The 18,052-nt window shown below is 36.2% G+C and overlaps 1 protein-coding gene across 1 annotated transcript in view; it reads left to right on the plus strand.

Moving 5' to 3' along the window:
* Positions 1 to 11,016, plus strand: part of LOC145692643 (solute carrier family 35 member G1-like) — a 205,682-nt gene extending 194,666 nt beyond the window's left edge. The window contains exon 3 of the mRNA XM_081767992.1: positions 9,719 to 11,016. Coding sequence (XP_081624118.1) covers positions 9,743 to 10,882 — 1,140 coding nt within the window. The 5' untranslated portion in view covers positions 9,719 to 9,742 and the 3' untranslated portion in view covers positions 10,883 to 11,016. The remainder of the gene's footprint in view (positions 1 to 9,718) is intronic.
* The last annotated feature ends 7,036 nt before the right edge of the window (positions 11,017 to 18,052 follow it).

An 18,052-nucleotide genomic window follows, 5' to 3' on the forward strand; every position in this document is an offset into this window, starting at 1 on the left:
ATGATGCTCTGTGTAGAGAGCAAAGGTTCAGCTAGGAATAAAAAATATTTTCTCTGTTGCGAGAAAAATACTCAACATTAGCAAATATTTTCATAGCATTATGGAGAAGAAAATTTTGCCATGTAATTTACGTTGAAATCATCTTTGGATCAATAAGTCATTGTGCGATGAAGCGGTTATAGGCCTAACGCACACAAGTACAAATGATTGATTTACAATTATGATATAAAGAAAGACACATTGAGTTAATGTTTATTGAAGGTCAACTTTCGTTCCCAGCAGTTTATGTTTTCGCTTTTCTTTTTCTTTTTCTTTTTTTTTTAATGAGTAACTTTATGCTTTACATGCTATTTTTAAATACTCACTTAAATTGAGTTGAGGAACACATGAAGTGAAAAGATGGATGAATATATCGTGTATTTCGATTAAATTGGATGAATAAATTTTAAGAAGTTAACTTGATGGGGTATCGATCTTCGGACATGAGAATAGTCACGTGGTTTTATACAGCACGTGACTCGTATACATTCCTTTCCATTCAGTGCATGTGTTGTGTACGTTAAGCATGTATCGTATCGTATGTAGTGTGCGGGTTGAAAGGAGATGGACTCTAAGTGACTGAACGAGATATAATATTTCAAAGAAATGCCAAATCTAAGTGTAAGTGCTTGTGTTGTTCTAGTTTAGAGTAGTTATGCTTTGCGCATTACAATCAGAAGCATCGGAATCTCATCTTAAAAGAGACATTGGTTTGTTTTCCTCACTTGCTAATTATTTGTGACAGCGTTTTGCTGAAAGACCGCTGACTAGAAGTTATATATTTGGTGTGGTCAGCAGGACATCTCACATCGTAGATTTTTTTGTATCGTTTTACTTTGATAGAGTAAAATTGCCATAATGTGAGATTACCACCAAAAAGTATCAACTGAATTCCAGTGGAAAATAGCGAAACTAACTACATTTTTGGATTTCTCAGGGCAAACACATTAAGGAAAACTTAATAGTTTCCAAACAGCAAAATCATTGTAGAGCAGTGTAATTTATTTGTCACTGTCTGCCACCCCTTTCAAGCATCTACTTTTTTTGTTATTCTTTTGTTTGCAATCACACATTTTAAATATTCTTGTGTCACTGAGCGAACAAGAATATTTAAAAGGCTGACTAAAATTTTCGTCCAGCAAAGCAGATAATGATAAATAGTTAAAAAATAAACAATTGTTTTTTCGGCAAATTTTGAATTTGGGGGGACCAGAATAAAATATTTTGCTTAAATTTCGTGCTTTCTTATTGTATTTTCTGTATTTTTTGATGGTTTAGGTTAGATTAGGCCACATTACGTTAGTTTGGGTTAGTTTAGGTTAGGTTAGGTTAGAATTATTGGATTGGGGCGACAGGATTCTTTGCTTAAAATTCGTACTTTCTTCGTATATTTTCTGTATTTTTGATGTCTGAGGCTAGAGTAGTTTAGATTAGATTAGGTTAGTACTTAGTAATTACCCTTACGTAATATGAACTCATTTCTTCTGTAAACATGGTGTTTTTTACTTGATTTTGTTCTTCAGGTCCAAAATTATCCCGTTTTTCCTTATATAATCATAATAACAAAACTCCCAGATTTTGCAGCCCACAAAAGACTATGATCAGCCAGGAAGGTATTACTTGTGTGGTTTACGTTGCCTTTATTCGTGGTTTTGTAGCTTGGAGTTCGTTATCTCTAAGTAAGTACCTTTCCACTTACGTCAAGATGCTGAGTGAACACCAAAACGTTTGTGGACCCGACAGAACCATTTCTTATAATTGAATACCGAGCGATTAAGCACTAATTACACTAGTTGAATTGAATTTACTTGGAACTTTGACACGGACTCAGAAATTTCAAGTGGCCCTGCGTAGCGTAGTCGCTAATGCTCTTGCTTTCGGTGCGAGCGGTCCCGGGTTCGATTCCCGGTGGGAGCACTCGGTCGAAAAAGTGTAAAACGTTTTTCAGGCCAGCCAACCTGAATGAGGTTTTCTTGGGTTTTCCTCACTCACACCAGGCAAATGCCGGGGTGGTATCTAACTTATAGGTCCCAGGCCGATTCCTTCCTTCCTCAGTCCTTTGTTCCTTCCCTTTACCCGGATGGTGTGCTCACCGAGGGACATCATCCCTCAAAACGTGACGGGCTCAATGCCCTTAGATGCCGAAAGCCCAGAAATCTAAATCCTAAATCAGAAATTTCAAGGATAAGAACGACCCTGTTCCTAAAAGGGAGTTGAACCACAGCAGTTTTACTTCACAATCACCAACTTAACACCTCAAACAACTTGGTTACTCGCACCAAAAAACATTCGTCTCAATGGGACAGCACAAGCAACAACAAAATTGACTTTAAAAATCCATGAATAACTGAAATTGAAATGTATCATTTTATTTTGAAATCTGTTTACGCATTTCGTTAACAGGAACTTGAAAAAAAAAAAGAAAAAAGAATAATTCCTTTCACCAATTACAGTTAGACATGAAAAGCGAATTACCAATTAATAAGCTATAGGCATTTACACGTACGGTGGCTAAACGGATTAGTCACAAGACATTGTTTTTATGTGGAAAAAAACTAATTAATAATCAAGTTAGAAATTGTCGGCGAAAATAAATATTGAATATACATATACAATTAATTCACTGCTATTAAAGTTAGCTATCCTAAAAGTGTCCAATAAAGAATAAAAGCCAACAATTACTATAAACTTTGAAAAATATATAAATAAAACAACTTGTACCTTCAATTATTTTTGTCAAAAAACCTAGGTCACCTCCGGCCTCGCGGTAGATTCACCACTGTGTCTAGGATTCTAACAACTATCTTAGTTTATGTTCTCAACGGTAACCTTTGGATCAGGCCCATATCCAGGGGGGTCTAGGGGGGCCGGGCCCCCCTAAATTTTCGCTGGCCCCCAAAAGTTTTACAGTAGGCTTGCAAAAGAACTATAATATGGTGATGAACTATCATATGGTTGGATCGGCCCCCCCCCTAACTTCAGCCGGCCCCCCCCCCCTAAGTTTTTGGACTGGCTACAGGCCTGCTTTGAATTCGTAGAATTTAAAGGACAAGAAGGCAGCTAGAATTAATTCAATACAACGAAATTCGGCGAATTGGTTTTTTTACTGTATAATTAAGAATTAAATGTCTGGGCTTTCGGCATGTATGACCATTTTAGCCCATCACATATGATTGATGACGTCTCTCGTCGAACACACTATCCAGGAAAAGGGAAGGAAGAAAGAATTGGGAAAGGAGCGTAGCGACCTAAGATCTGTATGGTAGGTACCACTCCGGCATTTGTCTAGTGGAAATGAGGAAAGCCTCCCTCAGGAAAAGCTTTGTCGACCGAGTGTTCCTACCGGGAATCGAACCCGGGACCGCTCACATTTTTGTACTGAATAATGATAGTCTATTTAATGCAGCAAATTTATTAGCCTTATTTACGTATTTTTTTCTCTTATTTGTTTTTGTGTATGCTGGGACCCCCCCCCCTCACACACACAAAATTCTGGAGAGCGCTCGAGCACCGGTGCACTCTTAAAGTTGGTTCCTCTGGTTATTACTTTATTTAATAACATTTAGTACATCCTACCTGGCTCATTCTTCAATTTTTTTTCAGGTTCTTCATCGTCTTTTAAGTTATTCATTAGAATTTGAACAAAAAAAGTGCGGGTGAACGTACTGAAAATCTTTAACGTGTTCATCCAGAAACTTAAAATGTTAATCTTCGTCCTGAAATTGAATGTGTGAATAACAAAGGAAAATCAGTTTATAATTTAATCAATATGGCCAGACAATGTGGCGTCAATGTAGCAACCTTAATCCTCAACTTGTTATTACAGTTGTTATGAATGAATTAACTTTGGATCTGGGCATGGAAATGAGTTGTGTATGACGAATAGCCCGGCGACATTAAACACTGTGCATTTGCAGTCTGCGTGTTTCATTCCTTCTCGGCTCCGATCTCGTGTCGTGACTGATTGCTAGCGAAGAGTCGTGAAGCTGAGACCAGTTGGCACCGCAGGAAATTATTCGTTACAAATCGTAGGTCATGAACTCATGTTTCTAAATAAGTAAAAAAAAAAAAAAAAGTTTTATTGCTAACAGGTGGTCATGTCTTTGTTCACTCATCTGTGTCTGGGGCCGTGTTGGCTCAGTGGTAGAGTGGTCATCACTGGAACGTCGGATCACTGGTTTGATTCCAGTTCTCACGAAAACACCGTGAACGTGATTTTATCAGGCTTCTTTTCCTTTCCTCCCACTTTATTCATAATTCTATTATTAGGAAGGGGGCGCTGTGGCTTAGTCGTAAAGCGTTCACCTCCGGTGCTTGGGGTCCCTGGTTCTATCCCAGCTCGCGTCGTGTGGACTTTGTGGTGGACAAATACCGTGTTCGTGGGTTTTCTCGCGCTTCTCCCGTTTCCTCCTACTTTCTTCATTTCACTCATTATCACCATCTCCTTTAGCAAAACCGGCACAAACGTAGGACGTTAAACTTAAAGATTTCATTTCATTTTTTTCTATTATTAGGAACATTTCTCATCATCACTGTTTTCCTTAACCTCGCTGCATAAGTGTGAGACGTTAAACTTAAAAAAAAACTCTCTTTTGCACAAAGTGAAAAATGTAAAGAAATTTATTGTTTAACCTTCCGCGATTATGTCCTTTTGACTTAAAGAGACAATGAGAAATGACGCTGAACAAATATGAGAGACTGGTGGAATAATGATATGGAAAGAAATGGGAGAACCCCAGGAAAATCCACGGATATGATGTTGTCCATCACGGACTCAGATAGTCGGGTTCGAACTACAGACTCTTCGTGCCAGAGGTTAGGACTTTGTCATTGAGATATCGTGTTCCCGATCTAATATTTAACTATTCAGAATCTCCGTCTTAGATTTGGACTGGAAAATTCTGAGACCACATCCTATTTATCAGATTGTTTTGTACAGTCAGCGACAAAAGTTATTTCCCTTTGATGAAATTAATTTCGTAAATAACTTCAGAATGGAAGGACAATTTGAGTACAGTTTTCAGTAAATTAAAAAGAACGTAATCTTCTGTACGTTCCAGCCATTCCATCGTTATTTCCAAAATAAATTTTACCAAATGGAAAGAATTTTTGTCACTGACTGTACAATGTATATACGTAGGTCCAACACGAGATAAGAAATTTAAAGCGAAATGATATTAGATCATAGACTAGACATTTCACTGAAATAGGCATTGCTAAGTTATTAGACTTCCAAGAAATATAATAATAATAATAATAATAATAATAATAATAATAATAATAATAATAATAATAATAATAATAATAATAATAATAATATAAGAAGAAGAAGAAGAAGAAAATCGGCAAAAAAAGGGAAATTAATATAAAATCTATTGTAAACAAAAGTCAACTGTGCAGAAACTACGATAGACTACCAAACTATTTGAATTGAATAGTCAAACTTACAGCAATGCATCTGTAGGCGTAACTACTGGTTGCAATAGAGGAATAAGATCAAAGATAGAACCTGTTCCTCGGGCGCCGAATTCATATCAAAAAGCCATTAGTCCCTATCTCGTACTATTTTTGTACTTTGTTGATAAAGGTTGAAACGGGAAATTTGAATCACTTCCGGTTTGAATAGATGGTTAAGGAAGGGGGAAGATAGAACCTTCTCGAAGGAAGCTGAATCGATTGCAAAACAACCGCAACTCGATAGCTCTTACAGTTTTTGCTCAATCAGTATTGTATCCGGAGGTAGTAGAAAATTTCAACCATTTCCGGTTTCAGTATTGTTGTTGGTTATGTTTTCTTGACATTCGGAATCGATTGCAGAAAATGCTTCTTGCTATCTGCTAGTACTTTTCTTCAATGGTGATAAATCTTCAACCCAGTTGACAGTTAAGAGCTCTGCTATAATTCACATTGTGTAATATTGTTGTGGGTTGTACGACTGAAATTTCCTTATGATTTTCCAAGGACAAAGAGATGATAAAACAAAGTGATGAACGGTTTCGATGTGTTATTTTCAATGAAGGGATACTGTATTGCATAGTTTGATGTCGCAAAGTTATTATTTTAGTGCCAGTGTCGGCTCTCGAGGTAAGTCACATAGTTAAAAATTTAAAAAATTTGAAGAAAGCTACCTAATGTACTATATAGGGCTTTCTTAAGCTGTATGAGGGTGATAGGTGGCTCAGTGGTAGAGCGTTTACTTCTGGTGCGTGGTATCCATGGTTCGATCTCCCACTAATTAAGTTTGTGGTGGACAATATCGTGTCTATGGGTTTTCTCGGAGTACTCCCGTCTCCTTCCACTTTCTCGTCTCACTAATTCTTCTATCATTATTTACTTATTTTAATCATTGTCTCCCTTAGCCTAAAGGGCTAAATCGTGGGACGTTAAACTAAAAGAGTCCATTTCATATTTAAGCTGTATGAAGCTCTTTCTCTCTCAGCTTGGAGCGATGTAATTTCCATCAAGAGTCTTCATTGCTCGTTGCTAATAGTACGCCAAAACGTTTATTAGTATTTAACACTGGCGTCTCCGGTATGTAAAATTTGGGGGGGGGGGACATTAAAGAAAGTGATTTAAATGGTACTACCTAGCCGAACCTGTTCGATTCCATTTCTGCTTACCTTCACGGATCCCCTGAGGTATACCAAGAACTGTTATACTATAATCGTTTCACAGCCTGAATATTGTATTCCAAATAAATATAATTATTATTATTTATATGTTGCTCTGTCGTTAGTAAATAAATTAAATTAGAATAAAATATTGAATATTTTGTACTTCAAAATATTGGGGGAGGACGCGTTCCCCTCATCCCTTTCGCCAGAGACGCCCGTGGTATTTAATAGTGCCTTCTCACAACGGATAGTTTCAGAACGATTTGTTCCGAAACAACGAATCCTTCATTAGAATATAAGGATCGAATCTTTGGAAGGGATCGGATTGATATCGTCAGAACTAAAACGAATTCAGTCCAATTCGCGAATTGACTCAAATTGACGGAACGTAACATGACGATTCCGCTGGAATGACTCACTTTGACATATTAAGGTAGATAGAATCCGTCAAATGAAGTGAAAATTATTGGACTTAGCATATCATGTGTAAGAAAAAGGAAGTTCTGTCTATGTCTAGAATTATTGTGTATGATAATACCCATGTGTTATTGTTCTGAATGAGCCAAGTTTCAGAGAACTGAATAACAAGCAGTTACAGACAGCGTCACTTCTCCAAAAGTTGACACGTCCCAGAAGTGCGATGAAATCAGATTACATCCATGGAACGAAATGGAACTTTGGCATACACCAATCCCTGGAATCAAAGAATTCAGTCCAATGGAACAAATCCTTTCAGATTTAATTGGAAAAAATCGAGCTTCCCATTACTGGTTCCTCGTATGTTAATATTGACTTAAGAGGTCTAATCGCTGCGAAATTAAAATACCGCTAATTTTACAGTAAGTATGTTATATCTTCAAATAGATAAAAGATAATCGAAATGTGGAACAAGAGCACGCTAGACAACATTATTTTCCATGATGTACCGGTATCACGAGTCACCTAGTAGCTTTTCGTTGAAGCCATTTACAGACGCGAAAATAAATGCTGATTTTCTAAATGGCTGGAAATCGGAACAGGTAAGTCAATCGTAATAACGGTACCTCATGTAAAATAATATTGTCTAGCAAGTTTTTGTTCCACTTTTCGATTATCTTTTATCTATTTTGAAGATATCACATAATTACTGTAAAATTAGCGGTATTTTAATTTCGCCGTGATGTTGCCTCGCTGAATCCGCAATTTACAAAATGTCGCGAACATTTCTTGGAATCAGGGGACGGATCCAAGATGGACTCCTGGGTGACGCGGTGAAAGATTCTCAGCTTTCTCTCACTGGACTGAAACCTGTACTTCTCGGAGCATGTTCGTAGGTTTCCTTAAGAAAATTTCCCTCGACGGATACAAAATTTTCCCTTTTATCAAATTTTCCCTAGTTTATTGAGTGTCCAATTTCTATGACAGAAGTTATGTGATACGATGAATTTAGTTATATTAAAGGAAGTATCAACCATGTTTGCTTCATTCATTTGCTTTTTGGTTCGTTTTTTTTATTTACTTTTCGTTCACTTTTTTTTAAACAAAAAAATATATGCACAAATACACCTAACAAACATGCTACTTTGAACAGCCACACTCCCACACACACAAACCATTTATTTATTTGGTTTATTTCTGAAGAACAAAGAAAAATTTAAGCATTTATATTAGTCACTCAAGTCAGTGCGAGAAGTTCCCTGGATTTTCACGTTTTGTCGAAAAATTCTTTTTCTTTTCTTTTCTTTTTTTTTTTTTTTTTTTTTGCAAAATTTACTTCGAAATTTCCCTAGATTACGGAAAATTTCTCTCAAATTACGAACACTAGCTGGGAGTAAACGACACTTCATCTCCCGGGATCCGCCTGTACTTCAACTATCTTTTTATTTTCATGTTTCTGAAAGATTTACGAAAATTGCGTTGTGTGTTAGTAAGAATGTTCGTGCTAGGACATGAATAGTTTTTCAATTTTATTTGTATTTTTATAATTTATTAATCCCTTTGTTATAACGATTTACAGTGTAATCCTTAACCATAAAAGCATTATTTTAATCCTTAACCATAAAAGGATCATTTACGTCGTCCGCAATTCAAAACCTGCTATGTGACATTTTCGGCCATTTCGAGATAATAGTACTATCTGATGCAGCTTTTAGACTCTTTTAGACTCTCTAATTTATTGTTACTTGAGAAGGTATCAAGTTACGTGCAGCATCAAATATTACTTATAACATCACTTTTATAAAGCGAAAAATCTAACCAGGATACTGTTTTTCGTTTCTCCTGAAACATTTATAAAAATGCACATAGCAGGTTTTGAATTGCCGACGACATGTACCTAGAGTTTGTTAAAACATTCAAAATGGTCATTTTTGTTGTATAAACAAACTTGTTGATACAATTAAACTCAATAACAATAGTTCTGTTTAAAGTGTTAATAATATTTTAAACCTTTTACTATTATCGACTAATTATAACGTTATATTACAAACTTCTCATTGTCTGGTAATGATTAATGATGTGTGGTGGTTGTAAATTTTAAGTAATTATTTTGTGGTTAATTAAGTTCAAATTGTATTATGTTAGCTACGATAACATTGTGAACATTGACGAGTTTGTGGATAGTTCTTCCCCCATACAAACAGCTTTATTATTATAGCGTTAAAAAAAAGCTCCAATTGTTTGTTGTAACTCGACTCCGCACCTTTGTATTCTTCAGTAAGAGATACGAGTACACAATAAACTCTATGTAAACCTTAAAACAATAGTAAAAAATAAATGAAATACGAGTTGCAACTGCTTTGAACACGTATCGCAGTTTTTTTTGTACCCTTCAGTTACTAAACAATGCATGGCATAAAAGAGATGTCTCTCGACCGTATCATAATTATGCAATTAAATCTTCAATTTTCCTGTCGCAAAATGAAATTATTTTCCTTTCCACTACTAATTAATTGAATTATGACGTAATGAGAGCAGGATTAATGTTGATGGGAATATAATACGTTTGTTGTCAATGGTAGTTTAGTATTTCCTGTTATTTCTGTTTAAAGCGAAGGTTTAAACGGTGGTATTTTTTATCTTTGCAGAAATACCTTCATGATCGGCCCATCATGGTGGAACGAGTGGTGCTCACACTGCAGGCCAGGCCTCCAGAGGAGTTTGAGATGGAGCAGCTCATGCAGGAGAATCGAAGCGACGTCTCTTCGTGCCACAGCGAGACAGAGGACCCAGAGTCGGCCCGAAGGAAGCGTCGCTTCTGCAACATCCCGTACTTGGGCCTCCTCCTGGCGACTGTCTCTAGCCTTTTCTTCTCTCTATGCTCGGTCATCGTGAAGTTCCTGGTGGACATCCACCCGATGGAGCTAGCCATGTGCCGTTTTGTGGGAGTGCTTCTGCCCTCGATCCCCATCCTCATCTACCGGAAGGAGGAGCCCTTCCCCAAGGGAAAGAGAATCATCCTCCTTGTCCGTTCGTTCGTTGGTACCATGGGTCTCATGTTAAGTTTCTATGCCTTTCGACACATGCCTTTAGCAGACGCATCCGTCGTCGTGTTCAGCGCCCCGGTGTTCGTAGCCATCTTTGCTAAAATCTTTCTCAAAGAGCCTTGTGGATTGTTCCACGCACTTACCGTGTTTTTAACGTTGGTAGGAGTTGTTCTCATTACTCGGCCGCCATTTCTCTTCGGGAATGCCGAGGAGAGGGCCACAGAGGGTGTCGTGATGGGCGGTGAAGAGGCTGAAGGAGCATCTCTTTCTCAGCCAACGGCACAGAACAACCTTTGGGGGGCTGTCGCAGCCTTCTCAGCAACCATATTCGCTGCCAATGCTTATGTACTTCTTCGTGCGTTGAAAAGCCTCCACTTCTCGGTTCTAATGGCTAATTTTGGAAGCTTTGCTATGATACAAACCTTCCTTGTCACGTGGACCCTGGGAGAGCTGTGCTTGCCTCGTTGCGGCACTGACCGACTCCTCGTAGTAGCTCTTGGACTTTTCAGTTTTGGTGGTCAAATTCTTCTGACAATGGCGCTACAGCTAGAACAAGCAGGCCCTGTGTCTATAGCTCGAACAGCGGACATCGTGTTCGCCTTTATCTGGCAGGTTCTGTTCTTCCATGAGGTGCCAAATAGATACAGTGTCACCGGAGCTGTAATCGTCACGAGTTCCGTAATGCTGACAGCGTTGAAGAAATGGGTGATGGTACTTCCCGAGGCGTCGAAAGTGAAAAAGACGTTGTGGTTTTTGGCGAGATGAACGCATTCTATCCGATAATAATAATAGCACTATTGTTGTGATAACTGTTACAATAATCGTTAACAAATGAAATGCGAATAAACAATGAACTGAACGAATTGATGCTACAGACAGTTTTCTTGCAAAAAAAACAATTTTTAAAACGTCATCAGAGGCCCATTGTGTTGCATTGTTTTCACGTACATTTGTCGCTACTCACGTAACGTTTCATCTTGCATTCATGGACTTTTTTTTAAAGCTATCAACGTTGAGTGGTGAAAACATCAGCCCACTTTCCAGTGACCCTTACTTATTCTCCAACACAACGGAAGCGACGGAAGATATGTGAAGAAGCGACTCGTCTTATTATGACGTCCCTACTCCATACCTTTTTCTCTGTCAGAGTTCCTGTTGCGATTTAAAGTTATTACGTCCTGGCAACATTGCTAAAATATTCAGGAGTTCCTTAGAGTTAAGGGTAGTTAATGATCTTCAATACTTTTTTTTAATGTTTAAAATATTGCAAAAATTCAAATATTGAAATTTTATAACATTTCTCTACTTAAACGAACAATGTGATATAAATGAACACATGACCGACCAATCATATTGCGTTTCAGTAACGTAACATTATAACATTGCATGAACTATTTGCAATGTTTCTTATACGTTGTAGAAACATTGGAATGTTCGAGAACCATATACTACACGTGGAATGTATCTTCAATATTAGACAATATGAAACCTTCAATTCATTTTTATTAAACATTGTGAAAGTTTTGTGCAGATTCTTAGTAAGAACAGTGCGACAAGTTCAGACATGTTCTGTAAATTCAGATTTTGTAACTACGTTGAGAGAATTACGTTATTAACTTTTGAATAGGATTTATTTTCTCATTATTACAGACGCAAAGTTCCTCAAATGAATCAGTTATTAGTATTTGTATATCAATAGTCGTTTTATCGCTGAGATGTATATGGTGACTCAATGAACCTAATCTAATATTAATAAATACGTACTCAAAACGAACTGGACTTCCAAGGAAGCAGTTGGAAGCTCAGTCCTTATTCGTTTACAGAACACATGAGTGGGGTGTAAACGTGGAATTGTTTACACAACATGATCATTTTCTCCAAATTAAGGATTTGTAATATTTTTATGTGTAATACGCAATATTAATTAAATAAATTTTTATTAAGATGAAACTAATAACAGATGCAACTCGCGTTTCACAAATTAGAGACAATATTCGTCTTCAAGGTTTAACATTGTTAGGTGGGTGTCTAAAAGGAGATTACGGGAATTGTTATATTCCATCCTGAATGTTTGAAGCACAATTTTAACGTATTTTTGTATTTGAGGTATATACAGTAGATATCTGACCAGGGGACTCTCGATTCAGCCTTTGTGCTCATTTTTCGCAGGATACTTTGTGGTCGGTGACATCACGTGGAGATATCGGCAAGGATGTTATAAAATAGAAGTATTGCCCATACGACAAAATTGTCACAGTCATACGTTTCCTATGATTGGTGATTTTCTTACCTGTGAAAGGTTATTTCGGGTAATTTCTTCTCATTTCTATTTATACATCCATACGTGCACTCGTGCAGCATGTATTCATTGATGTATATTATAAATCTGAAGCAACAATTTAAATAAAAATAAACGACAGACACACTACATATCTACGTATGAAGATCGCATTGTTTTGAGCCAACTCATATGGAGGAAACGAGAGTAGCCAATCAGACGTGTTAATGACAGGTTATTTTTTGGCTTCATTCGGATGAAGATACACACGGAAAGATCCTCTACTTTGTAACATTCTTGGGTATCGCGAGGTATCATCCAAGAGAACAAATGAAATACAGCATACACAATTAACACTAGTTGGTACACTGTTTCAAGATGGGCGAAAGTCCCTCTACATGACGTCACGGACAAGGAGCCAAACAGAACGCTAAACGCGAACTGGAACTACCTGTTATTGTATATACCTTGTATCTGACCTTCTTGAATATATTCTTTCGTAATATGTTCTTCAATGTTTGCAATATTATGTTTCATCAAGAAAATAGAGTTCAATACACTCGTAAGAAGAGCAATACGGAATTCTTTTGTAGTTGTTTCTCTGTACAAACTGAAATTAGTAACTTGTAATTTCCCGGAAATTGAAAGAAGCAGTTACAGGGTATAAGGTTTACTTAATATGTGAAGAACAGAAGATAAAAGACTTTGTTTGGAAACAAGAAAATGTATGACTTTAGATTTTGTCACTATCCTAGATTTTGAAACAATCTAAGACTTGTAATAACCTAGTACAGCACTATAATCATAAAATCCGAATGGAATCCTGTCACACTCCGAAAACTGTTTGATTGCATCTCGTGTGCTGCCACCATTACAGCGCAGCAACGAATGACAATTTGTTGTAATATAAATATTTATGCTGTATATCTGCACATGTTAACTACAAGTTGCACATATAAGGCTTACCGAAACTTTATTGTTAGATAAAGATATTATTTTGTTTTATTCAGTGATATTGAAGAATTAGAGAAGATATCGTATTGAATACATTATTATATTTATTACAGTTGTCTTTTAATTTATTTGGTTCATGAATACAGATGTTGCAAGAGTCCAAGCTGCATGTAAATCATTTCCAATAGACTATAGACAACATGCATTATATTTATAATAATAAAAATACAGTACTAAAATGAATTGCAATTTTAGAACGTAATACGGAAGAAAGAAAACGAAGTCGTTTTAGTATCTACTAGAAACGCCTTTTTTTTTTTTTTTTTTTTTTTTTAAGATCCTGATGTTATGAAAAGGTTGTTGCACAAATTGTAGTGATTGATTTGATTTTCTTACGTTCTGAACGCGTTATATCTTACCACAAAGATGGCAATTGTTTCTACATTTTGAACATTACTACAAACTGCGCTAGCTTTTGCAATCCATAGTTTGTCAACAGCCTGTTCTACTATAAAGGACAGATACTAGCAAATCTCTTACGATATTCCCTAGAATCAAAATCTCAAGGTGTGTCATCAGATCGCATATCATTTCCTATGTTCTGAACGATCCTATGAGATTTCTCTTATTCTTTCTGCTCTATTTCGGAAAGAAAATTCGTAAGATTTCGATTTAAGCAACGTCAGGTGAGAGAAAGTTTTTTTTTTTTTTAATAGAGATGTGCAATTTAACAATATAGCACCTGATATCAATGTACATGCCCCAACAGAAGATAAGGACGACGATATAAAAGACAGTTTTTACGAAGAAGTGGAATGGATATTTGACCAAACCCGAGATACCATATGAAAATTCTGTTAAGGGATTTCAATGCGAAGGTAGGACAAGAGGATATTTTCAAACCGATTATAGGGAACGAAAGTTTGCATAAGGAAAGTAATGACAACGGTGTTAGATTCGTGAATTTTGCAACACCCAGAAACTTTATCGTGAAGAGTACAAAATTCCCACATCGCGACGTTCATAAATACACTTGGACCTCACCAGACAGGAAAACACATAATCAAATTGATCACGTTTTAGTCCTGAAACGAATATTCGGACCCAAGAGGAACGGGAATGGGGAATGGCGGAAACTTTGTAACGAGGAACTACATTATTTATACGGCTTACCAAACATTGTTAGGGTCATCAAGTCTAGGAGGCTCAAGTGGGCAGGTCATGTAGCAAGGATGGAAGAAAGTAGAAACGCTTTCAAAGTCTTGACCGGAAGACCAATCGGAAAACGACCATTAGGAAGACCTGATGAGAGGACAATATTAAGATGGATCTCACAGAGATAGGAATACAAAGCAGAAAATGGATCCAGTTGGCTAAGGATAGAAGTTAGTGGAGAGCTTTTGTGAAAGTGGCATTGAACTTCCGGGTTCCATAAGCCATAGAGTTAGTTAGTAGTTAGCACCTGGTATCAATATCAGTAGGATATGGAGTGTAGCTGGCATAGAAATTCATCAATGTTGTACTTTTATTAAATAGAATTATCTCATGATATTGAAAAAAAAACCTGGGTGTAGTTATCCTGCTGCTATCCTATTTTAGATCTTGCAAATTTGTGAAGTATAATGTAATTTTGAAAGAACATTTCCTAAGAAATCCAAGAATTCTGATTCCGTGTTGCACCTGTGAGTTTAATATTTCGTGAGAAATGCATTATTATAAGTTGAACTTCTGAAACACGTAATCAGGTCCAACAGGAAAAATCTTCACGTGTATGTCCAAAAGGGTAGGATTTTCTACGAGATGTGTCGTAACATCTTTCCGAAGATAAATCCTAAGATATTGCCTAGGATTTATCTCATAGTGTATAGCTGGCCGACTGACTTCCATTGGACAATGATTATCTTTGAGGTGAACTTAAGATCAACACCAATCTTTCATCAAAAGCCATGCCCATGTATTGAAGAGTATCCAACATGAGATTCATGAGATTTCCCTACGTGCCACTACAAGCGATGTAAATAATTATTAATATAGAAATGCAACGACAAAGTAATGAAGTAATTTCATGATATGAAAAAGTTTTCCACAGATTCAAATTTTCAAACAAAATTTTGAAAGTAAAATTGTAAGGTTCAGGATATCTCGTGCTGAGGGTATTTACTTCATCTGTTTGTTTTGACCTAGAAGAGAGGAACTTTTTGTAAATTGAAAATAATAAAATAACCGTGTATAAAAATTAATACAGCCCAACAAGATTTGTATTAAGATTAGTACAGTGTTAACGTTTGAATTATAGTTTTCGGTATTTGTTAGAAAGATAAAGTAAACAGTTGCTATTTACTTTATGCACCTGTAAACATAAACAAGAAGCTTGTTTTATGAGTTTCAAGTGATAGATTTTCCTGCAACGGAACCAATAAAAGTCTTTTTGTCTTTTCTTTTTTTTTGAAAAAAAAAATTGCATAGTTTTCTTCTCATCATAAATCCTTTTTCTTTTAAATTATATCTAGAAAACAGCAATATAACTCATTCTGTAATGGTTTGCGTCAACGCAGTGCAAAATCTACATTTTAGTTTGTGATAATATGCATTGAAGTTACAGTTTTGTGTCCCTATGTGTTGCGTTACGCTCCGGAATTTTTAAGAAGTGTTGTACGGAACGAACACCACAAGAGTTTTTAACGTAATAATAGATTTTTGTCAATAAATACTGAAATAAACTATCTATATGTTATAATTTATAGATACGTTTGGAGTATTCTCAATCTGAACGGTATTATTGCGCAAATGCAACAAAAATTTGAAAGGTTTAACGAATTCAAATTCCGGTTTAATTTCGTTTTTGAGACTATGAAAAAAAAAACTTAAATTATTAACTATTAAGAAACACACTGCTTGGACTTTCTCTGGCAACATTTGTGTTCTAGGAGCCCACAGTTGTTAAAATAATCTGCCTGTTGTGGAAGGCCGAATTTTCAGCTTTAAAAATAAACTTGATTTATTAATCGAGGAATGGATTAATGCATTTGTGGAGTAACAAGAAAATGTAATTCTGCCTTCGAATGAGTTTTTAATTGTAAACAGTAAAAGGCAGAAACAAACTCTTCATATCTAGTCAATCCAAACACTCAGTATTTTATAGGACTGATTACATGAATGACGTTGCTTAAGATAACAAATAAAAGTTTATACTATTTCAGTCAAATTGTTTTCTTAACGCCTCTTTCTTCCTTCCTTCCTTTATACTCAAAGCCTTATACAAACGGAATCTTACCAAGTAATAAACATAAGATATTCTACAGCAGAAACTTTTATAGAAAACAAACAAGGCCTTGCTTTATGTTGATCTTATCGCAACTCATTCGTCTTCATAGAAATGAGAGCGCAATAAAGCATCCAGAGCACGTTCGTATCCTCTTCCTCCATTTTATCTTGCTTCGAACGAAGTGGAATTATATGAAAAACGAAAAAACTGCTTTTGGAAATGAACATCCGAATTCACTCGATAAAGAAATAAACTCAAGCAAAGAGGAAAAATATTCATCTTGCATAATATAGTCGTCTAATTTCGCATATGTTCCATATTTTATTTGTCTGAATAAGTAAGGGGTTTGTAACTCTAATACAGTAATACTAAACGTAAAATAATAATAATAAATGATAATACTACTGAGATTTCTAACATTGTTGGTATTAAAATAGCATGGTTATTAATATAATTGTCTTTAAATCTAGCGGATTATAAGTTACTTATACTATATAAAGCTAAGTATGTTACCTCGTAGCAGCACATAGAGTAGCCCCAACAGTGGGAAACAATAGAGGAGCCACTGCCACCATTGGCTCCTTATTACAACCGACGCTTCACCGAGCATTTGCCAACAAACTCAATTACCAACAGAAGTCGTACGAGAAAAGTAAAATTGCGTTTAAGAATGCAAGCAGGAAAATATTTGATAAATGCCGAGAAATTGTTGACTGGCCAACATTAATTTGAACATTTTTTTTTTAAGCTTTGTTACTGGAATTCCTAATTTTCAGCCTTGTTGGTTATTATACTACAACGAATTTTACTCCAGCACCAACTGAGAATTGCTGAACAGTGAGAAAGGTATCATTTTAATTACGCTCGACTCTAACCATAGGAGCTAAATACACGGTTCTGATTGGTTAAAGTTATCCGTTTCTTACCACGTAGCATAGATATAGCACAAATTAAATGGCCGCACATGTTAGCGCATAGACAAATAATGAAAATCACTTTCGGCGTGGGTTCGAACCCAGCCCAAGGTAAACCTTTTTATTATTCTAAAATTTTCATGACACATTTATCATTAAAATAAAATTTGCCCTTGTACGTAATATATAATGCATAAAAAGATATTTACTTATGTTAAGAAACAGCTGAGCGAGTTAAGGTGTCAAAAGCTCCGAGGACTCGTTTTGTTCCACCTTGACCCTCATGATAATACCACGTGACACACTCGGTAATGCAACTTCGATGTAAATCTAACCTCACCCGCTTCCTTGTGACCAACTTGAAACAGTTGGCTAGGGTAACGCATGTGCCTGAGAAATCCACCGTTGGCTCCATGTTACAATCGGTAGCTTCACCGAGCATTTGCCAACAACCTCAATTACCAACATAATGTCTTTGGTTAAAAAAAAAGAAGTAAAATTGCGTTTTAAACTGCAAGCTGGAA

The sequence above is a fragment of the Thermobia domestica genome, chromosome 8 (genome assembly GCF_964235325.1).
Source record: "Thermobia domestica chromosome 8, izTheDome1.hap1.1, whole genome shotgun sequence".
NCBI classification, from domain to species: domain Eukaryota; kingdom Metazoa; phylum Arthropoda; class Insecta; order Zygentoma; family Lepismatidae; genus Thermobia; species Thermobia domestica.